The sequence below is a fragment of the Babylonia areolata genome, chromosome 7 (genome assembly GCF_041734735.1).
Source record: "Babylonia areolata isolate BAREFJ2019XMU chromosome 7, ASM4173473v1, whole genome shotgun sequence".
In the NCBI taxonomy this organism is placed as follows: Eukaryota; Metazoa; Mollusca; class Gastropoda; order Neogastropoda; family Buccinidae; genus Babylonia; species Babylonia areolata.
Genome location: NC_134882.1, coordinates 49,176,717 through 49,203,698, shown reverse-complemented (window position 1 = coordinate 49,203,698; position 26,982 = coordinate 49,176,717). Strand labels below are relative to the sequence as shown.

At 39.7% G+C, this 26,982-nt stretch overlaps 2 protein-coding genes across 2 annotated transcripts in view; one reads left to right on the top strand and one right to left on the bottom strand.

Annotated features, from left to right (window-relative positions):
• Nucleotides 1-13,839, bottom strand: part of LOC143284099 (phosphatidylinositol 3,4,5-trisphosphate 3-phosphatase TPTE2-like) — a 76,750-nt gene extending 62,911 nt beyond the window's left edge. Inside the window, exon 1 of the mRNA XM_076590743.1 lies at nt 13,614-13,839. The gene's annotated coding sequence lies outside the window, so the exon portion shown is untranslated. The remainder of the gene's footprint in view (nt 1-13,613) is intronic.
• Nucleotides 1-26,982, top strand: part of LOC143284097 (uncharacterized) — a 63,349-nt gene that overhangs the window by 2,584 nt on the left and 33,783 nt on the right. The window contains exons 2-6 of the mRNA XM_076590741.1: nt 4,435-4,827; nt 5,232-5,386; nt 5,858-6,049; nt 7,054-7,248; nt 8,923-9,045. Of these exons, the coding sequence (XP_076446856.1) occupies nt 4,452-4,827; nt 5,232-5,386; nt 5,858-6,049; nt 7,054-7,248; nt 8,923-9,045 (1,041 nt within the window). The 5' untranslated portion in view covers nt 4,435-4,451. The remainder of the gene's footprint in view (nt 1-4,434; nt 4,828-5,231; nt 5,387-5,857; nt 6,050-7,053; nt 7,249-8,922; nt 9,046-26,982) is intronic.

Genomic DNA, 26,982 nt, shown 5'->3' with positions numbered 1-26,982 from the left:
AACTTTATCCTTCCCTCTGTGAGTGAATTGGAACAAGAGACTGATTTTTCATCTTTTTATATGGTATTGTTTATAGCGTGTGTCATGAGTCTTGGTTGTAACATTGATCGATGCTAAACTGTACTGCAATGTAATTAATTTTACTATTCTATTTGGTCCAGTGAATATCAAAACTGATCACAAGTGCTGACTAGCACATTTGACATCAGTAGGAACAGGTTTTACTTTTAGCAAACCACTAGCAAGTATGTTTTACATCTTAATATATATGGAGGTTGCATATACCCTCACACATTCACACAAATTTCTTTTTCACACTTGAAGAAGCCAGAAGACACAGTTATTTACATTACATTAGCATTAGAATTAGATCTCAATGCACAGCCAATCAATTTTATTATATCTTGGTTGTAATACAGACGTCTGCCTGATCTTGGTTGTAACACGGACATCACATACAAATAACTATATGTTTGGATAATTTTAAGTGCAGTTTGTCTCTTTCTTCAAAGGTCAGTTGAAAGAAACACATTATCAGAGAGGCATGACAAAAAATAAACATGTTAACTGCACTTGTGTTTTATGAGCAGGCAGTTAACTTTTTGCCTTGGTTGTAACCCAAACGTCAGATACAATACAATTTACTGATTAACCACAAGTTTATTCAATCAACTTTGTCTGTTTTCTTTTAAAAAAAAAAGAAAGAAAAAAAGAAAAAGAAAAGCTGAAAGCAGCAAATCAAAAAAGAAAAGAAAAAAAGACAAGTGTCACAAAGCACTGATATCAGGGTTTGGCATTATCTTTCCACATCATCTTCAACGACACATGAAATACATGTAATCCGTTAATTGTGCTTTCAGCCACTTGATCTGCAGCTCTTGTGTTTTTTTGTGTGTTCAACATGGTACAGCACCTAAAACAAAGTAGAATTGCATGTAAAATCCCAGATTAGACAGAAATTTTGCTTACTATTTTTCTTCTTTTTTTTTTGATTAATAATGAGGGGAAAATATGCGTCAAGACAAGTATGAAAACAACAAAACTTGATATGTCTTCAACTCAGTAAATACACATATAATTATAAAATCACAAAAAATCAGGTGAAATTCTCAGAACAGCTCAAGTTTGTTAGTTGATGCCAACTGTGGTGATGTCAACTTTACAACTAAAATAGCAAATGTATCATTTCTGAATTTTGAAATAATCTAAAACAGAAAACAATGTGCATGAAATTACTAAATTACTGGCAGTTTTTACTAATATCATAGTAAAATAAAAATCAAGTGAGCTTTTCTGCACAGCTCCTGTTAGTATTTTGATACCAATCACAGTGATGTGAGCTTTATGACCAAGATAGCAAATGTATCATTTATTATTTTTTTTAAGATGATGTGCTGCTGCATGATGAGAGGTGTTAAAAGCGCAAAGCTGAGTATTTTTGTAACTTTGAACTCCTTTAACATTTCATTAACCTAGAAATAAAGTAAAATTATCTGCACATTTTTCGGTTGTAACATGACGGCGACATCAACTTATGACCACGAGCTGAAATACAGACTGATTTACATCAATAAATGGCATCAAATCACTGTCAGTTTCATACTAATCACAAAACAGTTTTCATTCATCACACATCTTGTTAATATGAGAGTGATCTACGGTCAATACAAGATATCAAGATAGCTGATTTCAAGATCTTACCACTTTGCTCACACATGGTTTTGAGTAGGCAATTCTGGGTTCGGATTTTTCGTTAAAACATCTTTTAAGCAAGAAGAATATATTAAGAATATAATCAAACACTTGAAGTGGCCACTTACCTGCTTACAACATTCAGACTTGCTGTGTATTGCTGGTAACTGCGATCAGCTCTTGTGCAAGATAGCCGACATTGGTTGTAACTAACTCTTCAACGCTGGGCAGGGCACCATCACATTTAACAGCTAGCACACTTTTTTCAGCTAATCACAAGCATTGATACAAAGACAAGGGCTGCAGGTCATGCTCTTCCGCAAACATGAAGCTCTTTGAAGCTTTGAAAACCCTATGTATGATTGAAATATACTATATTACAGTCTAAGAGAAATCTTGGTTGTAACTCAAGTTGTTGACACTAACTTAACAATCACACTGTTCAAAACACTTTAGTTAACAGCATATTTGTTTTTAGAACCAATAAAAGACTATATGTTTGTGTCATAAATTTCTGTCTGTATGAAATCAGCCAAGTCACTGTTCAAAATGTAAACCTGAGGACTGGAAAGAATTTTTATCTGAAAAGATACATTATAATGCTAACATTACAAGAGACAACAAAGTAGTTTATATGAAGGAATGGATTGATGCAGGGATAACTAACATCTTCCATTTGATGGATGGAAATGGAAATCATCTTTCTTTTGATGAGTTTAAACAAAAATATGCTACTGTCACAAGGGCAAACTTCTTAACAATAACAGTTACTGGCATTATTAGAGCAATCAGAAAATACCAAGAAAGATTTATTTACATGCACAATACAGAGAATGGGGGTGATCAAGAAAATACAGCATGGTGTCATATCCGAAAGGGTAAACAGGCAGTAAAGTCCATATTACTTAAATCTGATATCATTCCCACAGCTGTGAGAAAATGGAATACCTTATACACGGAACTTGAGTGGAAAAACCTCTTTCTCCACCCTATCAAAACAACAACAGACAAACAACTAAGATGGTTTTAGTTCATGTTACTTCATCGTATTCTATAAGATTTCTACCAACTCAAAAATTCCTTCATATATATGTAAGCATGCCAACTCCCCATTTTGTAATTTTTGCAGTCCAGGAATACAAACAATCCAGCACCTCTTTTGGGTCTGTCAGACTGTACGACAGTTTTGGATGGATTTTGTATCCTTGCTGCACAACAGATGTTGCCACTGTGCAAGATCAACATTAGGAGAACATCTCATTTTGTTTGGTTGTACAAAAAATGTAAAGACAGATAAAAGCTTAGACTTCATAATATTAACTGCAAAATTCTTCATCCATAAGTGTAATGTACAAGGAACAACACCTACACTAGACCATTTTATTAACTATTTGAAAATAAGATTCAGGTTAGAAAAATATTTGCCCTCCACTCTTGGGAAATATGAGCAATTCTGTTTCTAATGGCAGTTATATAAATGCCCTTGATTACTTAAGTAATCAGTTGATATTTAGTGAGTGGGAACACAATAGTATAGTCCATCTCTTTGCAATCCAACACATAGTACTATTTGATTTGTATGATAATGAATATATGTGCATTTACTTGTAGCTGTAGTACACAGCAACATTCAGCCAGTTAGAAACAAAAACATACACTTTCACTTGTAACTTTAATTCCACAGGATGCTTAACAAAACATATTGATATTAGTAGATGATTATGTAAGGTTTGTTTTGTAACTGATGTTATCCATGTGATCATGGTATCTGTGCACTCTTGATGTTATGTGTTGCAATGTCTTGTATTCTCAATATTTGTTCATTAAAAAACAACAACAACAAAAAAAACCAACAAAGAAATCAGTCAAGTCTTTTGCATATGTTTGTATTTATCCAGATGGAAATTTTGACAACTGATGTGTTGACTCCTTGGGTTACAACCACAATGTGAATTGTTAAGGTTAATTATTTTCTAATGGCTGCGTGCTTTAAATAACATATGTACATAGACTTTTACTTTCAACACAACAATTTCAAGTGATAGTATTTGGTTAATTAAATTTGCCATTTTTATTCATCATTCACAAAAACAAACTGATGCAGAACTTCATGTAACAAAATGGCAGCAAGATATCGTTGAATTCACTCGCATCTCACCTTTTTTCACCCAAATTGAAGGTCTACAGTGTTTTTGTTGTTCATAGCATTTATTCAATGCATGTTTTGTAAAATTTAAGTAACTGTGTATTAAATAAAAACAAAGGTGTGAATAATGTATACATTTTAATGAACACCGCCCTAATGGTACACATTTTGGGAGACTGACCCATATATATATATATACGTTTTCTAGGTGGGGGGTGGGGGCGTTGTGGTCTTTTCTTTGGCAACAGTGATACACCATGTGACCATCAAATGAAAAGTAATAAATAATCTCCTGACACGTTGACAGGTCAATCAAAGTCAATTTATAACAGAGTTATAGGAACTCCTTAATCAGGTTAAGATTAAGAACACATGAAATAACTTCACTGCTACTACTGTAAGCGTAATCTGTTTGCAGTATCAAATTAATTTTCAATCATTTTGTATTGTATTCAAAAACAAAAAAGCACCCGTTTTTCCATACTGAGTTACATTTCGAGAGTGAAGTTATAAATTACTAAAATAGCTGTGTTTTATTTTTACTGCAAAGATGTCCAAGTTTCTTTTCAGTCATTTCAATGCCTTTGTGTGTGCAGATATTTCCAAAACACCCATGGAGAACATATTGGACAAGCTGAGCAGCTTGGACAACGTACAGCTGCGAGCTGAGCTGCTGAAGCTTGGGGAGAGAGTGGGGCCAGTCACCCCCACCACACGCCCTGTCTTCCTGTCCAGGCTGGCTCACAAGTTGCACAGAGCACAATGCCCTGAAGGGGAGGAGGACCAAAACAGCCAGTGTCCTGACAGGAAGGGAGACAGAAGCTCAACAACTGACACCACTGCTGCCATTTCTGAGCAAGACAGTCCCGCAACAGGAAGAAAAGGGACAGCGAAGAGCACTGGGGAAAAAGAAGCATCTATGTACTATGTTGTAATTCAAGTCGACTGCTGTTCTTCATCGGCCCTGGATGATTCTAATACTGTGGCAGGTAAACTGGTTAAGAAGTGGGTTTGTACCCTTTTACTTTTTTTTTTGTAATAGTTTTAGTCACCTTTTTGTTAGTCCATGGCAGCGGTTTGAAGTTTTGTGCCTTTGTACAAAATTTAATGTTTTACTTGGACTTGTATTAAATTTCGTTTAAATCAACGTATTCAACCTATCTTCACAGTCATTCAGATTTCATTCTACGTCAGTAAGGAGATTTCATAAGTTACGAAGACAGCGCAGTTTATGTCATTCAGAACAAATACATTTAACTTAACAGAAGTTTGTATGTGTGCTTCAAGTTCATTCAACTGGATCAGATGTGTTTTATAGATTAGTCATGGCAAAAAGAATGAAGTCAGAATCAAAGTATAGAGTGTATAAATTTTCGTGCTTTTGGTTATTCAGAGCAGAGGGTGTTCACTGAGAAGCAGGAAGCCCTGGCCTTCATGAAGAAAAATGCCGGGTCCAGGCTGAAGGTCTTCCCGAACAGTGCTGACGTCAAGCGATTTATGACACAATGTCAGCAGTCAGATGATCAAGGACAAGGCTCTGAATCCAAGGTAAATTAATAGTTACAGCTTTGTCATAGTATGCAAGATTAGGGCTTCTTGTAATGCATTTTATACACAACTCCCGATGCTTTGAAAATAGAAATAGATGCACTGGTTTTTTCATTGAGTGGGCTCCAGTGAAAATCCTGTGTGGGGACTTAGTCTGACGCTAGAATCATCTGCTAACAAGATGATTTCTTTCCCTTCACCACTTCTGTGGTGTGCTTGGACCAGAACCAGAAATCTAGATGGGTATGACTTGAACTGAGAAAACATGTATAAGAATAAATGAACTCAGAAAAGCAATTCCACATCTGTCTTACAGAACAAGCACTGCTTGGTTAATGTACAAATCTGTCCTCTTCCCTTTGTTCACTCAAACCAGTTGGCACTGGTAATCAAGACATACATATATCACAAAAACAAAGTCTGCGTAAGTTTCACATGAATTTAGATTTATCATTTTTTGTGCACTTTCAGGTGGAAGGAGGGAGCAGCACTCCCAACCCAGTGGCAGAGGCTGAGAAGTTGGCTTTCAAGGGTCCCAAGAACCAGGAACTGGTGCAGCTCCGGAGAATGCTGGAGAAGGGGGATGTGGCCACGGTGAAGACAACTGTGTGGAACAACCCCCGCTACCTCATCACAGGGGCAGACACACCTGTCATTCTGCATGTATGTAACATGGTGGTGACAGATTAACTCTTTCACTGCCATAGGTGACTTAAGTTGACTGGACAGTTCACCGCTGTAGGCCACTTTGGTTGACATTGAAGGGTCATGTTAAATGGACCATTTTTCACACTGTAACAAAGCTTGACAGCTGCAGCCAACTTTACTGCACAACAGGAAATTGACAGACAGACCTACCCCCATGTTTGAAGTGAACTGTGTTGTTTTGACGCAACCAAAGTGTGTGACCAAAACCATTGAGTCCAGAATATTTGCTGCTGGGGAGTGTTTTTCACACAGGAAAATTGGTGGCCAAAGAGTTAAGTCAGGGCTAGAATTTCTGGATAATGTTAAGTTGTACTTCATCACAGGAGCAGACACGACGTCATTCTACATGTATGTAAGATGGTGATGGCCAATTAGTCAGGGCAAGAAATTCCTAGATTTTTTTTTTATTTAATTTTTTTTTTTTTGTCCTGGGGCCAAGGGGATTGAAAAAAATCTGCTTGTCTCCATTTCTTCTACTTGCTCTCCATAAGTAAAGAGATGGTCAATTATGGTGACTACAGGTAGTGCAATAAAAAGTCAGGAGAAACGATTCATTATACAGAAAGTGTGAAAAACAAGAAAATAAAAAAAACTTTGAAGGGAGTATGTAGGTCTTGAGGTAAAAAGAGGAACGTGTGATCGGTTTGCATTGAAGCTAGCTGCTCAGTAACCCTTTCACTGACTGTCACAAACTTGCTGCCAAACGGACAAGTGAAGAGAGCATTTACACTCATTGGCCCAGTGGTTTAGTTGTCCTGGACAATTGCATGAGCAGATATTTCATGCCCTGGATAAAGTATGGTTAGCACAAGCATACATGCATGTGTAATACCACTGATAGCACAAAGTCAGTCAGTTTTCTGATGCTTTTGAGTTTGACATGGTACAGTATATCACTATATAATATATGACACCATAACTGAAACTAGACATGACGTCCCATTTGTTTGGCTGGGTAGGAAGGGATGCGACACAACGCTCTTCACATCGCCGCCAAAGCCAACCAGGCGGCAGCGGCCAGGATGGTGATGGAGACTGTTCTGGACCCCAACTTCACCAAACTCCTCTACAGCAACTCCAATGACACGCAGGAATCTCGCAGCCGCAGGATCATGTACCTGTTTGACCTCTATCTCAACTCTCCCGATAAAGGGGTGAGTGCTGGCCACCTTTTCTTGCAATGATTTAAACCACAAAACAACTTAAAGAAAAATGCATATATACATATATTTTGAAGTGTCATTTTGCATTCAGTTAGTCAATGTTTCAGTTTCAGTTTCTCAAGGAGGAGTCACTGTGTTCAGACAAATCCATATAGGCTACACCACATCTGTTAGGCAGAAGCCTGACAGCAGCATAACCCAACTTGCTAGTCAAGCCTTGAGCGCATTGTCCAAATGACTAGATGCCCAGTTTGATTTTCCAGTGAAACTTGCTTGAAAGAGCAAGTCTGGGATTTGAACCAAGACCCTCACAGACATGCATTTGCAGTTAAGCATCTTGGCGGGGGTTAAGTTAGGTAGTCAACAGTTAACAATACGAGATGCTGTGGCAGAAAGGGTTAGTTCTGATCCAGCTTTAACCAGTAATCAGGGTTCAAGACCCCGTTTCAGCGTGGTGTTGTATCCTTGTGAAAGGCACTTCACTCCGGTTTTTTTTTTCTCTCACTCCAACCAGATGTGAACGGGTAACTGACATATGTCTTATCGGCTGTATGTGCCCATCTTTGTCTGAAAACTTAAGTCTGACCACCACTTGGTAAATTGGAAGGAGAGATTTGGCCCTGCCTTCCTATTCCATGCCCTAGACACTGAATTATAGCCAATAAGAATTTGCTGCCCTGATGGCCATGAAAGGCTATGGGACTTTTAACATTTTTTTAACACGTCAGAAGTTGCTAATTTTGGGATGGCTGGAGTGGGGAAAGTTATCTGAGTATGAATGCATGAAAACAAAATTGGATGATCTCTCTCTCACACACACACACACACACATATATATATATATATATCTGGAGTGATGGCCTAGAGGTAATGCATCCACCTAGGAAGCAAGAGAATCTGAGCGCGCTGGTTTGAATCACAGCTCAGCTGCCGATATTTTCTCCCCCTCCACTAGACCTTGAGTGGTGGTCTGGACACTAGCCATTCGGATGAGATGATAAATCAAAGTCCCGTGTGCAACATGCACATAACGTACGTAAAAGAACCCATGGCATAAAAGAACCCACAGCAACAAAAGGGTTGTTCCAGGCAAAATTCTGTACAAAAATCCACTTCGGTGGAAAACAAAACAAAACAAAAAAACTGCATGCAGGAAAAAAAAGGGGGAGGGGGGGGCGCTGTAGTGTAGCGACATGCTCTCCCTGGGGACATCAGCCCGAATTTCACACAGAGAAAGCTGTTGTGATAAAAAGAAATACAAATATATATATATATATATATATATATTCTGGATTCAGTTTTAAAAAGAGAGGTTTTAAAAAAATTAATTTTCTGTTCCAAATGCATTTACTAAAATATATATATGTGCACTGAACAATGCCAACAGCTTTGCTGCTTCAGGATTTAGTTCAGATTATAGACAGGGTTACCTGGTGATAATCGTGATGATAACTTATATAGTGTTTCTCCATGTCAAACAATGCTCAGTTGCGCTGTACAATGTACAAACCAATGTATAAATGTTCATTCAAACACTAAAACAAAAACTTACATGCACAAACCCTGCACAGACATCCATTCAAACACTATTTATGTTCATATACATCCACACAAAAACCACACACAACACGATACTCATGGCACAAACCATAATTATACCAACAGTGTGCTGAGACACCACTGCACATCGCCTGCAAAATGGGACACCCAGCTGTTGTTCAAAGCCTTGTCATGTACTCCGCCACAGACCGCGCCAGGATCAACAAATTCGGTGAAAAACCAGAGCAGGTCGGTCTTCTTTTTTCTTCTTCTTCTTCTTTCAGTATTAACTGACATTTTCGTATCCCCTAACTGCTGAACCTTGGTGAAATGAGATCAGTCTGGCATTATTTTAACCCCTTCATTGCTAGTACGTTTTGCTGTAGCCTATGCTGAGAAAATTTTCAGAAAAACAAGAATGATTTTAATTTGCTTATATTTAAAAAAGTACTGAAGATAAGTGCATAAAAGTATATATCGAATGAAAGGAAAATGAACCAAGATTTTGTTTTTAATACTCACATGTTCAAATAATGAGTCAATCTGACACAAAAATTCCATAAAAAGCAATAAAAATAAAAAATGGGACGGTCATTCCATCATGTAGGTGCTACAACATCAACCAGGTTATCAACCAGTCTTTCTTGTGACTGTTGTGATCAACCACACACACTGTCAAGGCTGAGCAACAGTGTCCAGGTCCATAAGACTCCAACACAGTCCACACAAAGGATGAAAAGGGTGTACTCACCCAGCATCTATCGTCTGTAAAAACGCTGTGTGTGGTACTTGCAGAAACAGTCTTCAAGACACAGTACTGGTTTGCTGGGGCAGTCTGGGCTGTAGAACCTTACATCCTTTCTTCGCCCATTCTTCCAGCAGACTCTGCACCTCCTTTGTAGCCGGGTCTTCTGTGGGATAGGTGGGATGACACCACTGAAGTGTCGTCCACACAGACGAATAGTGTGGTCATCTTCAGCAGTATCTGTCTTGGTCACCAAAAAATCATGGCACTAATTGCATCCTTCTGGAAGTCCAGGAATGTACTGCTGTTGCCTGCTTTTTAGGACAGGATGTGTGCATTCAGCATGGCAATTTGTAGAAAATGCACACACAGCTATTTTGTACCACTTCAGGGTTTTGCTTGTGGCATCGCAGGGATGCAGCTGTTGGTCATGATGGTCCATGGCACCCATGTTTTTGTTGTAAACCAGAATTGCTGCCATTTGGTCTTGCTGCGGCTGGTCTTCAACTGCAGGTTTGTGGCAAGTTGTCAACTCCAGATGGTCCAGGATGAACATCATGAACATCACCATGCTGCATACCTGAAACACATTGCACAAAAAACTAAGTTTGTTGGGTTTTTTGTTGTTGTTTTTTTACATATAAAAAAGGTTATGAAATGGTACCAATTTCTTGCTTATTGTTTTCAGAAGCTAAAATACAAACATACACACACCTACGCCTCCACCCCCACCCCTCAAAACACACACACACAGAAACTGGTTCATGGTATGCCACATCCCCTTCATTCTCTTTCTCATACATAATAAAATGACAGCACACACACACACACACACACATTCTACAAGTGTTGCATTTACAAAGTAATTTAGACATACAATTCTGTATATCATTCTCTGATTTCAGTTTTGAAAACATCATCTCATCCCCCCCCCCAACAATGACAGCGAGCCATGCCTCCTGCTGTTTTGGTCACACACACTACACACATAACTGACTTTCTCTCACACACACACACACTGATCAGTGACTGACGAAGCTACTTACCACAGCTAACACATTCAAAACACACAATGCAGTTATATTCATTGTTACAACAAACAGAAAGCAAATAATAAACTGACAAACCTCGCAAACACCCACCTGCATCTTGAATCAGCTGAGCTTGTCTGTGTTCATTTTCGTCAAGCAACCCCACCTCCCACCCCCCACCATGTCAAAATCGGCATCTTCGGCAGCGACTTCATGCAGTTCTGTCTCATTCAGTCCACAATCTTCATCTCTACTATTTGCATCGTGAAAGATTTCTTCCAATATTTGTGCAAGTGTTGGGGTTTGTCTGCGTTCAGCCATGGCTTTGCAAACACAACTTCATACAAACTTGCAAAACTTTTGCCATAAATATAACAATGAGGTGAATACTTTTGGCTTGTGGAACTCAGGAGATAAAGAGCTCTCAGGGGAGCTAATTTAATAGTTAGCAGACTGTATTTTCTATAATGCAGGACTCGAAACATAGAATGTTGTATATAACGTACGGCGTGCATCAATACAGCATTGGTGAACGACATTTCATGATGTACACTGTACGTCAACAGCTCAGTCAAGACATTAACTCTATTGAGACATAGTTAAATAGTGCATGTAGTTTTACTGTGATGGGCAAATATGGGCATATTTTGAAAAATTCAATAGACTTTCACACAGAGAAAAAGACATACAAATTATATATCTCTAGAAAGTTTACCATCTCTTCTTTTAACACGTTAAAACAGTTTTTTCATTAAATGCTGCTAAATTAAAAAAAAAAAAAAAAATTATGTCACTAAATACTGAAAAAAAGAGAAAAAAAGAAAAATAGTAATAGTTTACTCACCAGGCATGCCATATCTATGAGCTAATCCACAAGGCAGCATAAGATGATTTTCTCACACAGTAAGGTTCCCTGATTCTCATGAATCAGTTTGAAGTCAAATGTTGCATATCAAACTGTTAGAAAAAAAAAAAAAAAGATCACAAAACTGGAAAGAGAAAAAGAAAAACCATACAAATCCATCACTTGAAAAAAAGAAAAAAACCCAACTATTTACACATTTCTGCTGCAGCAAAATTATTATTTGCTGTAGTCCTTGACTGTGTGGAACACCTCAAAGCATGGAACAGCACAGAGGGGCACTTTACACTGCACACGTTTGTGGTGGGTATTTTTGTGTGCGTTTTTCACCTCTTGACCTGACGCTCCTTGTGCTTTGTGTTTGGCGTAACACACCATGCACCCTCTCTGTGCTTTCCTGGTCTGCTGCTCCTTGGTGGGTGGAATGGTTAGCAGGCCAGTGACTCCCTGGCCTCAGTCTCCCCATGTCTGCTCCTGTGTCTGGCAGATCTCCTCCTCATGCGTGCAAAGTGTTTTGAATTTCTGCAACAGACAATGCTGTCATAAGAAAAAAAGAAAAGCTTTTGCATGTATTGCAAAAAAAAAAAAAAGGGGGGGCAAAAAAGAAAAGAAAAAAACAAATGCAAAATAAACATCATAATATTACACAGCATATACACATGCATAATAATTCAGGAGTGACAGTATAAATAGCACACATGCATAGACACGCCCATGCATAATACACTGACACACCCATTGCACAGACACACACCCACACAATTTAATAAGTGTACACACACAAAATGATAATTTTACATTAATATATACAAATTATTCATTAAAAATTGTAAAAATCAACATTATTTACATAAGAAATAAATTAGCAAAGTATCAAATTGTAAACACACTCACCTCAACAGGAGTGGACGTGTCTGGAAAGTCAGTGAGAGTCCTGGGGTCCCAGCGAAAGGTGCAGCCAATGGGAAGTTTGTCAGGTCTTTTACCCACTCATACAAGTACTCATGTTCCTCATCGTCAATATCTGCAGTCATCAAGTCATCTTGTCTTGCAGTATGGTCGTCACTGTTGTCACTGTCGATTTCTGTCTCAGCGTCGTAGGGGTCAGTCAGCAAAGTTTCGTCGTCACTTTCAAAATCATCATCTGGTACTAACTGAATGTCATCATCATCAGAAAAATCATCAGAGAATTCATCACCAGTGTCAAGGAGGTCATGTTCAATGTCTGATCCTCCTCCTGTCACAATTTCGACAGCCTCACGCAGGGAGTACATTCGTCTTGGCCGCCATTTTGGTGATGAAAAGATCGACCTTTCACCCAGTCTAGAAAAGTCCAGAAAAAAGCCTTTCATGCGGTTAACGATCAAGGGGAAATAACTCGGTTTTTCCTAGACTGATCCCTCAAGACAGCCTGATTAGTTTCCCTTTCACTGAACACTGCTGAGTGTAAGAAAAAAAATTACGCGATCTGCCGCATCCTATACTACGGCACGTTATTCTGAGCACACACACACACACACACACAGATTCAAAGATATTTCAATACTGTTAGTAGTGTAACCCTTTTTGAGGCATGGAGGAGGTAAAAGCAACGTGTAACGTAAGATAATCATAGAAATAATCAACAATGCAACAAGCACAAGGGATCTCTGAGATATCATTTCATACTGAAATTATGAGACCACAGTCGCAACCTAACACAACTTTACTTAACTTCATAAATGTACTTAAGATTTAACATGTCATTTTTTGCTCCCAGAAAACAGTTCACAATAATTGCATGTGGAATGAACGCATGCATATTTCTTTGAGATAAAACATGTTTCTGATTTCGTCATATTTGGGGCATTTCATAATAAAGTGAAGTTCATCACCATGTCAGTTTCTGCCTTTTTAACTCTTTAGTCTTTACAAAGACGTTCTTCGCAGGGAATGCCAAATCGTCATCCAACTTCAATCATCAGTCTATGGTTGCTACATCGAAATTTAACCAATAGTTATATGTAAACATCTGGCAACTGATAATGTATTTCTCTCGTTTAAAGTCTGCTTCGTAATTTGTGCACAACAAGCATTTGTTATTTGAGTCTAAAGCTTCACGCCAAGAACAAACATAATTATCTTGCAAAGCCACACACACACACACACACACACACACACACACACAGTGTGTACTCACTGTCAGGGGAGAGCAACTTTCCTGCACTGCCTGGAGGTTGCAGATTGGGGGCTGAGGCGCTCAGTTCATGTTTCTGGGCCGGCTTCAGCGTCTGCTTCTGCGCTTCGTTCTCATCCTTCTCACTGGATGGTGAAGACGGTGGTGACCTCTCACTGGGTGGTGAAGAGGATGGTGACCTTTCATTGGGTGGTGAAGAGGGCAGTGACCTTTCATTGGGTGGTGAAGAGGGCAGTGACCTTTCATTGGGTGGTGAAGAGGGCAGTGACCTTTCATTGGGTGGTGAAGAGGATGGTGACCATTCATTGGGTGGTGAAGCGTTTGCAGCCTTGAAGTCCTCGTTCTGACTCAAAGAACTGCTTTCTCCAGATGCACTCTCTCTTCTGATCAATGGTTTCAATTTCTCTGTGGCTAAAGCTATTGTGTTGTCATTCAGAGCCATATTTACAGCAGATTCAGACTGATTCTTGCCAAGCTCTTTATGGCTCTTTTCTGAACTGGCCTTTTTCACTGGAACAGTTTCTTGGGATGGCCGATCCATTGTTTTGTCGAAAAACTATGCTTCACATATATTATTCTTTACAATGGGAGTCTGTAATCAACTCCTTTGTAGAAGCCAACTTTTGCGTTTCATCCATTTTCTTACCACCAGATTTTGTGTTATTCCTGTGCTGATGCCGATGGTGGAAGCTTGATGTGTGTGTGTGCATGGTTAATAGTAATCAGCATCTGTTGCAGCGTCTCATCTGTGGTGAAATTCGTTGTAAACATAACTATCATGAGAACTGAACATTTGTTCCACTCAAAAGCGAACAGACTGGCTTGTCATCATTTGAAGTCAGTAATGTGTTGGGGTCTGTCAGCGTGTGCACTTGTCCAATTTCAAGACTGACAAAAAGCGGTTTGAAGAAGATAATCACTGAAAAACTCGTGCTGATGAAAAGAAAAAAAAAGAAAAACAGAAACAGAAAAACAAAAGAGAAAAGTCATTCAAGAATGCCACCAACTTCAAAGAACACCTATAGAGTGAAGTCAACAATCAGCGTTCAAGACTAGTGAGCCAGCTATCAATAGGCTGCCAGTTCTGATCAATGATAGATGATGCACTTTTTGTCAGATGGAAAAAAAAAAGAAAAAAAAAAAGTAGGTGCCTTGGGCGTTGGGGCCACTAGCAGGCTGTCATGTGAAGCTCCCAGGGTGGCAAAACGTCTCTTGGCATTTTGCACCCAACAGGGGGTGGATGGGCTGGGTGATGGATGGAGTCATCAGCTACCTGGTCAATAACACCCTGGAACAGATGACAAACAGCAGATATAGACAGTATTAAAAGAAAACAACATCACAATGCGCAACAGTTGTTGTTGCAGCTGCAAATAATAATGCCACATCTGTTCTGTCAGCAGCTCCATTTTTTCTTCTTCTTTTTTTCTATTTAAAAAAAATTCTTTCATAATTTTATTCTTTCTTTCTTTCTTTCATTTAAGTTTTTTTTTTATAATTTTTTATATGGTTTATTTGTGAATATTCTCTTTCTTTCTTTTTATTATTTTTTTCTTAGATTATGAACTTTTGCTGATATGTTTTTAATCTTTCCATATTTTTTGTTTGTTGTTTTGTTTTGGGGTTGTTGTCCCGTCCCCCCCCCCCCACCCCCCTCCTCTTGGATCACACTTCCTTTGATTGCCTCTGTCAGGTTGACAGAAGTATCACATTTCTAACAGCCTTTCCATCTTTGCTGGACATAGCAGTTTGTGCATAGCTTTTTTGTTGTTTTTTTTTTTTTTTTTTTTTTTTTGAGTGATCTATAAATTGGTGGATACAGTGACAGAACCACGCATTTATCAGAATTATGAAAAGCAAAACAAACAAACAAAATAAACAATACTGGAGTCAGAAGCAGTGCTGCAACAGTGCAAGACAGCGAGCAAACTTGCCTTCCATCACCCACCCAGCACCCCCCCCCCCCCCACTGCCTCCCTCCCCCATTGTCCCCATTTGTTTGATCCCTATCATGGGTATGTATGTATCTATGTGCATATCCAGGGACACAGACATACAGTGGTGGGATGGTTATTGCCCCCTCCCAACCCCCACTCCCCGCATCCCCCACATTGCCAGTGATGCTGTTCAAACTATCTCTGCATTCATACCAAAGTGGTCCGCTAGTGACATGTGCTGACTGTGGATAGTGGAGCTAGTCTACACTGTATGTTTGTGTGTGTGTGAGATAGAAAGAGAGAGGGGGGGAGGAGGAAACAAAAGTTTATTCAATAAGGCCATGGCCCCATTTGAAGGGGTGATTACATATTTTGTATGACTTGATGGCCCCACTTGAAGGGGTAATTACATATTTTGTATGACTAGATTTGCATAAGGATATAATCTTACTATATGCATGCTCAAAGAAAGCTCTGTTCTGTTTAACCAATGATGAAACAATGTCTTTTTAATTTTAATGAGTTATAAATAAACCTGGCAAGATTGTGTGAGAAAGAGAGACAGAGAGAGACATGTCTGTGGATAAGAGAGACAGACAGACAAACATACAGACAGATAGACAGACATATGTCTGTGTGCAAGAGACAGATACATATGTCTGTGTGAGACAGACAGACAGAATGAGAGACAGAGAGATAGACAACTGTGTGCCTTCACACACACACACACACACACACACACACAGAGTAAGAACGAACAAGCAGAATTGTATTTTTCCAGGGTATTGAAATAAGAAAAATAACCAGAAATCTTTTTTCCACCCAGTGCTGGGGTACAAAATTAAGAAAGAAAAATACAAGAAAAAATAATGAGAGAAAATTGAAATAGGAAGAAGAGAGGAAGAGAAAGAGAGGGGGATAGTGAAGAGAGTAATAATAATAATGGATACTTATATAGCACACTATCCAGAAATCTGCTCTAGGTGCTTTACAAAAATGCTTTTGTTAATATGAAACATTACATCTATGTTACATACACACACAAAAATGTGACTACACACACACACACACACTCTGCATACATACATTTTAACATACATGTGTATCTAACAGCTACCCTAACACATAAACACACATAGGCAGGCACAAACTTACATAAACACATGCGCACACAATACACATTCATATACATGCATGTACTTGAGTACACATACATACGTATACACGCATAGTCAAGCACAGCTAACGCAAAGGAAGTGGACCTGCCACAATTGAACCTATTGCTGAGGGAAAAGGTGAGTTTTGAGTTGAGATTTAAAAGATGCGAGGGAATCAGAATGACGGAGGTTATCAGGGAGCTTGTTCCACGTCTTTGGCGATTGAAAAGAAAACGATCTGTGTCCATAGGTCTTACTTCTGACATGAGGTATCCTGAGAAGTCGAGTATCAGAGGAAGAATGGAGCCGGCTGAGACGGGGTATAGGTATGGAGGTGTAAAGAAGCAGACAGACGGACAGACAGAAGGTGAATGCAGATGGTTTATTTATCAGATCACAGCTCCTCATAAAAGGCCAAGGGAATAAATCATGTTACAATACTATCAACTTACCAAAAAAGTACAATTTATAATGAAATACCAACAAATGAATAGAAAGCTGGTTTATGATGTGGCTATGAGGCCATGATCTGATTCAGAGGGGATGGGAGGTGGGGGTGAGGAAGGGGCTGGGAGAGAGAGAGAGAGAGAGAGAGAGAGAAAGATACCCCACCCAATTAAAATTCTGACTGAAATGTCATGAGAATGCTGACATAGAAAAATGGTAACCAGCATCACAGAATAAGCTGAGGCATGTATTGGTTGCTGGTTGCTTTTTTATCGCATTTAAACACGAATCAAAAAGCGAACAATTCCAGCTCTTTAATCAAGGGAGGGGGGGGGGGGACGCACTTCTGTACTCTGTGTGTGTGTGTGTGTGAGTGTGTGTAAACTGTGATTATGTGTGTGTGAGCACACATGTGCAAAGAAGACTTAGATATAATATTTGATAATATGCACAAATACAATATATCCTCTCTCTCTTTATTTCTGTCTCTTTCTCTCATTGTCAGCGTGGGTGGTGCTATGTGCATCAAGAATATAACTAGCTGCAATGTTACTGATTTTGAAGTCACAGCCAGAAATAAACCTTTTGATCTGAAGCGCTTGTCTTGATGTTATTTTAGTCTTCAACAGAAGAGCCTCATTTTTCCCAAGATGATAATTGTGTGTGTGTGTGTGTGTGTGTGTGTGTTTACTGCTATCTGTATGTATATTTGTATGTGTCATGTGTATGTGTGTGTGTGCATGCACATGTATGTGTGTGCATGTGTGTATGTGGTCATGCGTATGTGTGTTTGGAGAGACTGAGAGGGGGAAGGGGACTACATCAGCAGTGTATAACGTCATAATGACTCCTTGGAATCTTTCCCAAGTATGTGCAGGCAAGAAACAATCAATATGGCATCAGTTCAAATGCTGATCACAAACAGTGAATCACACACACACACACACAAACAACAATAACAAAAACAACAACAACCACATTTAAGACAGAATCACAGCCTTTTCTTGAAATTGCTGTCATGCCTTACTTTCTAAATTATGGGTTTTTTTTCCCCCTTATCCAGTCTGCTATAATTGGAGTAACTCTTGAAGTCAAAGATTTCACATGGACCTGTTTTGTTTTTGTTTTTTCTTTTAGTACACGGACCTCTTTTTCTTTTTTTCAATTGCTATGATTTTAAAGCACATATGAATTGAATGAATGCTATTCGGATTCCTAACACAAACACACACACACACAGTACACATGCGTGCACATACACACACACACACACACAAACACTTCTAAAATTTTAATCAAAATACTGCTTTCCACATTGTCTTTACAATTCTCTCCTTCTCTCTCTCTCTGCTCTGCATAGTGGCACTGTAGATATGAATTCACAGCACAGATACCTGTAGAAAGACTATGGGAGTTTTAACCTTTTTGGAAAAAAACACGTTATCAATGTTCAGAAATCAAGAACATGACATTGCTCTACATTAATCAATGAAGTATTTTGGGGTGATTTTCTGAAGCAACTATATCTTTGTATGAGTGTGTTTGAGTGTGTGTGTGTGAACATCTTCAAAACAATATTACACACACTCTACAGACACAACTTGTCCATGTTGACAGCTGAATTTTACACAGGGAAATTAATTCTTGTCATTGCTTCACATGCATTTCCACTTCTGATTACCTATAACTAGAGTAAGAAAAAAGGGGGAAGAAAAGAAAAAAAGGTGGCATTGTATTCAGTTGATAGACTCTCTCTGAGCATCTCAGATTTCAGTATTTTTGTTGTTGTGGCAAGAAAGAACCAGCAATGCATATGATCCAATACAATCAATCATCATTGTCATCTTCTTGCAGCTGTTTCAACGTATATTCCTTTGTTATATATATATATCTGAATCCTTTACTGCAGTTAATATGCTGTATTTCAACATACCTTGTTTTTTCCCTTTCTGAAATCAATACCTGAATCCTTGGCATTTTCGGAAAGTGGTCTTGGGAGTCTCACATGCCAGTTTAAGCAGCCTTGGCTTGTGACATTTACCAGCAATGCACTGCTTTATATTTGGTCTTCTGTGATACTTGTGGTCAACATAAAACAAGTTTTCTTAAAGTTTTTTTCTTCTTTTGTTTATTATGGTGTTTCTTTGTTGGTTTGGGGGGCTATGGGGGTGGTTATTTCTCTAATGGTGTTTTTTTTTTTTTTTTGTGTGTGTGTGTGTGTGTGTGTGTGTGTGTGTGTAAATATAACAGGAAGCCTCAGTCACTGGCAACAGGTTCTCACAAAATGTCAAAAATGAAATGTTTGGTGAAGTTTACTGTTTGTTGAAGTGCGCAAATGCATTGTTGTTAATGAGGCATTGAATTATTTTGTGCAGCTGAGAAGAGCCAAAACTGGTTCCTGTGTGTGTGTTGTGTGTGTGTGTGTGTTATGTGATTCAGATGGAAAACAAGAAAGATGAGAGGAGGGAGGGAGAGAGGGAAACAAGACAATACAAAATTATTTCCAAGGATAATTGATAAGCACTGATGCTGTTTGTTTTGTTTTGTTCATTCTTTCTTTTTTTTTCATTCAGTCCTGGCCCTCAATAGAGTTTATATTAATTATTTATAGACAGACAGACCACAGTGCAACCCACGATACAACACCGATTCGACCTCCGCTGCTGAGAGAGAGAGAGAGACCGACCATACAACACCGATTCGACCTTCGCTGCTGAGAGAGAGAGAGAGAGAGAGAGAGAGAGAGAGAGAGAGCACAATAGACCGACCATACAACACCGATTCGACCTCCGCTGCTGAGAGAGAGAGAGAGAGAGAGCACAATAGACCGACCATACAACACCGATTCGACCTTCGCTGCTGAGAGAGAGAGAGAGAGAGAGAGAGAGCACAACAGACCGACCATACAACACCGATTCGACCTCCGCTGCTGAGAGAGAGAGAGAGAGAGAGAGAGAGAGAGACCGACCATACAACACCGATACGATCTCCGCTGCTGATAGAGAGAGAGAGACAGAGCATAATAGACCGACCATACAACACCGATACGATCTCTGCTGCTGAGAGGGATAGAGAGAGAGACAGAGCACAATACGACCCACCGTACAACACCGATACGATCTCCGCTGCTGAGAGGGATAGAGAGAGAGAGAGAGAGAGCACAATACGACCCACCGTACAACGCCGAGACGACCCACGCAGCTGAGAGAGAGACAGACAGACAGACAGACATAGCACAATACGACCCACCATACAACACCGAAATGCAGCTAGCTGGTTGCATTGTTTTCACAACAATCCTGAAAACGAAACTCCCTAACAGCCATGCAGGTCACGCACAAACACATCGCTCTTCCGAAATATCGCTTGCTCTCTCAGCATCTCCCTCGCTGCAATTCTTGTCACAAGGATAAGTTTGTTTCTTATATTATTATTATTATTTTTAATACTATTTTTCCCCACGAGGAAGTCGAGCCAGTGACAGCTCTCTTGAGCTCGCCAGCCCAGCCAACGAACGAACGAACGTTTTATTTTCCAAAGGTCACACAGTCACAATGCCGCCTTTTTTTTATATATCAACCATTCACACACGCGCGTTTTTATCCCCCCCACCCCACCACCACCACCAGCGCGGGGAAATTGATGCTTTAGAACGAGCACACAGTCTGTCGACGTCACTCACAACAAAGTCGCTGAACAGAGGGAAAAAAACCAAACAACAAAAAAACAACAACAAAACAGCATTGATAGACTTCGCAGGTTAGATTGGTCGTTACCATTAATTGCTGCTGGTTGCGCTAAAACTCGGAACAAATTGCTGACATACTTCACTTAAACGCGTCGTTGTCATTAATTACTTCTTGCTGCTGCAAAAGAACTCGGAAACAAAAACTCACAACAGCGTCCGCACACAGTGCGTTTTGCGCTGATTTGTGCCATCGATGTCAGACTGAGTGGATCCGAATGTCACGTGCCACATTGACAGTCCGTGAAAATTCCACCCGCACTGCGCTTCAACTGCATCTCTTTCTGGCGTGTGTGTGTGTGTGTGTGTGTGCACGCGCTCGCGCGCGTGTGTGAAAGTATTGTCATGTGATGCGTTCCAAAAAACGTTTCCAAAGGAAAGTGAAATGAAATATTAAGGGAAGTTGAGGTAAAGGGTTGTAAATACAAAGAGGAGATAGAAAAAGAATGCGACTGCGAATATTTTATTCAGATTAGACAACAGCTTCTGTATGAAGGGGGTACTATACAATCGTATATGTATAATATTTATAATAATTATGAGCGTACATTCTGAGCAAATGTAAACAAAAATAGTATAACTCGAAACACATGAATACATCTCAAGTTGTACAAATATTCAGTATCCTCAGTGCCTTGCAGACAAATAAGCCAAGTCCATTTCATTTCCAGATGCCGTAAGTAAAGTCAGTCTGGAAAGACATGGATTTTGATAGTACTTGGGTTCAATCAGTTTAACCCTCAGAATAACAAAACATAATATGGATTTCGTTTTCTTCAGCTGCATTACATAAACGACATAAAACATTCACAGAATATTTATCTTTGTATCAACACACACTGACGGTGTGCACGGACCAGAACTACGAGCCACAGGTGACAGGCAACATGAATATTCTTTCACCATCGGACTGCGACACCTCTGGGTCTTTTCAGCGTACAATGACAGTGAGTCAGTACTTGACAGTGAAGTGGCCGGGTTCGATGTTGGCGTTGTGAAGAGTTTACGTGGCGGCATTAACTGACAGATCGACACAAAGGCGTTTGAGAGATAGACACAGAAATGTAGCATTTCGAAGGGTTGTTTCCAATAGGTATGATGGTGCAGAGATAGACACAGAAATGTAGCATTTCGAAGGGTTGTTTCCAATAGGTATGATGGTGCAGAGATAGACACAGAAATGTAGCATTTCGAAGGGTTGTTTCCAATAGGTATGATGGTGCAGATGTACTATTTTGTGAATCAGATGATACTGCACTTGAATATTCGATGAGCGCAAATAGTGATGTGGACTGTACCTTCTGGTTTATAAAACAGGACGAAAAGAACATGTTAGAGGAAGAACGTGTCAAGCTATCCAAAATAAGAAAAGGAGAACGTATCCACAACACACAGCACACTGACACACAAGCACGTGCAGAACGAGACTTGCAAACTCTTCGTGGCCTGATCCAGTTCTACCTGGACTGATGTGTTCGCTTCTGTGCCTCGCCTTGTCAACAGAATCGCTTGTCAGTGACAATCTCGATTTTGACTATAACGATTGTGTCATGTGATTGTACATTGAAAAAACAAAACATTGCCATGGTCTCCATGTCTGTGACTTCGCATCGCGATTACTGTGTGTCGTGTCGCATTGCTGAATGGGCTTAACAGCTTAATGGCAATAAAATTCGTTCGTTCGTTCTCTCTCTCTGGCATGCATTGGTCAGGACCGAGCCATCAGCAAACTGATTCATGTTGGTCATGCAAAAGAAGTGTTTGTGTGTGTGGGGGGGGGGAGGGGGGGGGATGACCACACTGCTCACATTCGTTCGCAGTGCCAACGGGTGTTACGTGAACGTTATGTGTCGTCGTCTTTGCTTTTGCGATGGTTGTGGTTTTTATTCTTCCTCGTCGTCGTTTTTGTTGCTGTCGTTCTTCTTCTTTTACTTCTTCACATTCTTTCCAGGAGATTACGTAACGCGCGCGCGCGCGCGCACACACACACACACACACACACACTTTTCATGTTGGGGAAAAACGCGCGCGCATACACCGTCCCACGACAGGTAATTCGAATAACGGCATTGACTTTTTAATTCTATTATTAGTGTTATTATTATTTTTTTTTTTAAATATCGATTGTCCCACCATGTAACCAAGACAAGGAATCCCCGTAGTGACAGATATTAATGGGTCCATACTTTACACCTCTTGTAAGTACCTGTCCCCACATGTACCTCATAGTGACGAAGCAGCACTGGTAATTGTACAGTGATGATGATGTTGATAATGATGTCATCATCACCATCACCACCACCATCATCATCGCTATCATTAACGTAAATGTGTTGTTAAAATCGTACGGCAATAATTATTATGTTTAGAATGATGATATCGTTATTATTGCCACCATCATAGCCCTCGTGATTATTACGAAAGTGCTCGATTTTGGGCCACTCGAATAAGTAACTTGATATTAGCTTGGAACACAATACACCTCTATTATGCCTCCATCCCAAAGCAAACGTCGTTAATTGTACAATGGAGATGGTTATGATATTGATAGTGATAATATTGCACGCACGCACAAACGCACGCACGTACACACAAAACAAAAGCAAAAAAAGAGAAAAAAGAAAAGAAAAGGGGGGAAAAAAAGCGAAAAAAAAAGAGGCAAGCACGCTTTCCAGAAATACTGGTGGCTTCACGCAAGCGGTGGGTGATTACGATTTTATCGATTAGCGTTTTGATGGGCTGCTTACTCTGTCTGTCTGCCTGTGTGCTCAGTGCTCGGCGGGAAGAACTGAATACCCGGAATTTGAACTTGAAAGATGTGTTAAGTTCTTGATAGTAGATTACATACACTGTCATGTGTACGCTTAGTCGCGCGCTCCGTCTGTCTGTCTCTTACCTTTCTCTCTCCCCCCCCCCTCCTCCCTCTCTCTCCATCTCACTCTCTTCTCACTCTCTCTCTCCATAGTTCTCACTACCCCTCTCTCTCACACCCCCTCTATCTTATCTCTCCCTCCCTCTGTATCTCTCCCCCCCCCCCCCAATCCTCTATGTGTCATTCCTTCTCAACAATCTCTCTCACTCTCTCTCTTCCGGGTTGCCATTATACAGACAAGATTCAACATTCTCCCACTCAATAACAATGTACTAAACGTACCTTGTATGTGTTGCTTAGAGCAGTAAATATCAACCATAGACAAAATTTATCAAGATATATATTCCATGCTATCAATAGAAGGAAGATGTTAATTTGTAGTCAGTGATCCAGCTTGGTGAAGTACTGTATATAAACAGTTTCCATACAATATGCATTCGTTATGATGTTGCGTCTATTTTTGGATAGTTGCTATAGATAACACAATGCTATTTAATGCATCCCCCCCACCCCCCCACCGACCCACGCTTTCTCATGTATTGTGGCCCAAGGCCGATGTGCATTAATTCACACACACACACACACACATATATATATATATATATATATATATATATCCCATTGTCACTCCCTCTCTCAGTATCTGCTCTCTCCCCACCGGGAATCCCCATTGTACTGTATGTTCAGGAGCGCTGCGAATTTACTTCCTATGTATGCGTTTTAGTACCTATGTGTATAACACAGAAGGAGATATGATAGTGTTATAACGTAAATGTGTAAATATCACTGCGTGTATGTGGGTGGTGGGTGGATTGATGTGTGTGTGCAGTATGTTTACATCCCATTTGTATGCACGAGAGAGAGAGATAGAGAGAGGGGAAGGGTGGGGGGAGGGGGGAGGGAGGGAGACACACACACACACACACACACACACACACATATATATATATATATAGAGAGAGAGAGACAGAGACAGAGACAGAGAGATGCATGTGGTGTGTATGAATGTACATGAGAGATAAGAGAATGAACTATGTAACTGCACAAGGGCATGCATGGAGCAGTACATGGTGGACGGTGTGAAGGAAGCGCAATGACATGCCGTCCAACCAGGAAACAGTTGCACCTCGGGTGACTTATCAGCCTGGTCAAGACATAATCATACCCCAGAAGAAGGAGAAAAAACTCCCCCAACTAACTAAATAAATAAGTGAACAAACAAATAAATAATAAGAAAAATAAAATGAAATAAATGAAAAACGTAATCGTTACATCACTCGGAAATAAGTAAAAGAAGACTTAATCTTTATCATCACTCAGACATAAATAAATAAATAAATAACAAAAACTAAATAAATAGAAATAATTAAATAGATTAAATAAAGGTTGAAGATATAAAGCAGACGACAACTATCACTGTTCTTACTGGCCCGGCCCTGCCACACCCTGAACAGATCACCCACCAGACGACCGCGTACCGGCAAATCAGCACAGATCCATTAAATTGTTATACATGGTTCACAACAGGTTGTGCACAACTGGGTTCTTGCACGGTGTTCTTCTGGAATGCACGGTCAAATGATGCTGAATTTTCGGCAGACTTTTACATATGTAAAGAGCCTCACTCATAACTACAAGTCTTTTTTATATTTTTATTTTTTTATTGCACATGCGCTTCCTTTGTGTGTGTGTGTGTGTGTGTGTGTGTGTGTGTGTGTGTGTTAACGATGAAAAACCACAACTATTGTTTATAAACCTCAGAATAACTGTCAACGTTTTGGCTGAAACATCAATTTTTCAAACGCATTTTTTAACAAGCTGTTCAAGATGCACACGTGCCTGAAAGTGAAACAGTTGTTCGTGTGTTCAGGGAGAGGCCAGTGATAAACCCTGCGCGTCGCGCATCAATTCAATCATCTGTCGATTGCTTTGACACGGGGGGCCTCGTGCTTCATGGAAACGCACCTGCTGTGAAAAAAGTTTTATGAAGCAGTCCTAGACGTTCTGTGAAGTCTGTGTGAAGAATATCAGCTCGCAAAGCGATTAGCATCAGCATCAGACCCGGCTTGTTTTGTGTGATGAGCACCTGTGTCTTTTGCCCAACCGTCTGTTTACAATTGCTGCGGTGGTATTGTTTCTTTTCTTCATCATCTTCCCCTCCCCCCCCCTCCCTCCCCCACCCACTTAATTTTTTTTTTATTACTTAAAAAAAATTATTACTTTAAAAAAAAATCTATTTTTATCTTTCCCTTTCTTCCTTGTCTCTCTACCAAACCGGAACAAGTAGGCCCCGAAACTGACCACTGGCCCGTGTTTACACGAATCGCTTCCGAAAGGTCCAAATAAATATTGTCATCGTTACCTGAACCCTCAAAAATCGGTTTTACGTTCAAACTCGAAAGCATTCAATTGTTTAACTAGTTCTGAAATTCAAAAGAAGTTGTTTGTTTTGTTGTTGTTGTTGTTTTTTGGCAGTAAGTATGGGTCGTAAATAGCCATTAAAATTTGTATTAAAAAGAAATTAAAAAGAAAGAAAAGAGAGAAAGAAAAAAGAGAAGAAGAAGAAAAAAAACAAAAAAACAAAACCACCCCGTTTCTAACATATGGAACGAAAGCATATAGATGTCCTCAACAGAAATCCACAACATCCCACTTTCCGCTCCTGAAACCGAATTGATACTTGCTTTTCCCTCAATGGAAAATCGGTAACACAGCACTTTTCACGGCAAACCAAACGAAATTAAAGCTTTCATTTTTCAGTGCAAATCGATGGCAAAACACTTTTCTCGGGCCAAACACAAAAGAAAGTTATTTTCCCCATTACCTGAAGGCAGAGATTTACACGCACGCATGCACACACACACACACACACACACACACACACACACACACCCCTTTCTTTTTATGAAACAGTAATAATTTTGTTAATTGAACAAAATTAAAATTTTTCTTCTTTATGTGTGTGTGTGTGTGTGTGTGTGTGTGTGTGTGTGTGTGTGTACTAATGCTATGAGTTCCTGGTTTTCAGTTCACATGCCTAACAGGAGATGCCTGACTTAATCATAAATCCAACAACGGGCTAGACAGGCCTTGAAAGCTTACTATGGGTTGTAGTAAAAATATATAGATTAATAAGTAAATCAATCAACAAATCAATCAATCATATAAGCAAATAACTAAACACAGTCAACCAACATGAACACGCAATGAACGA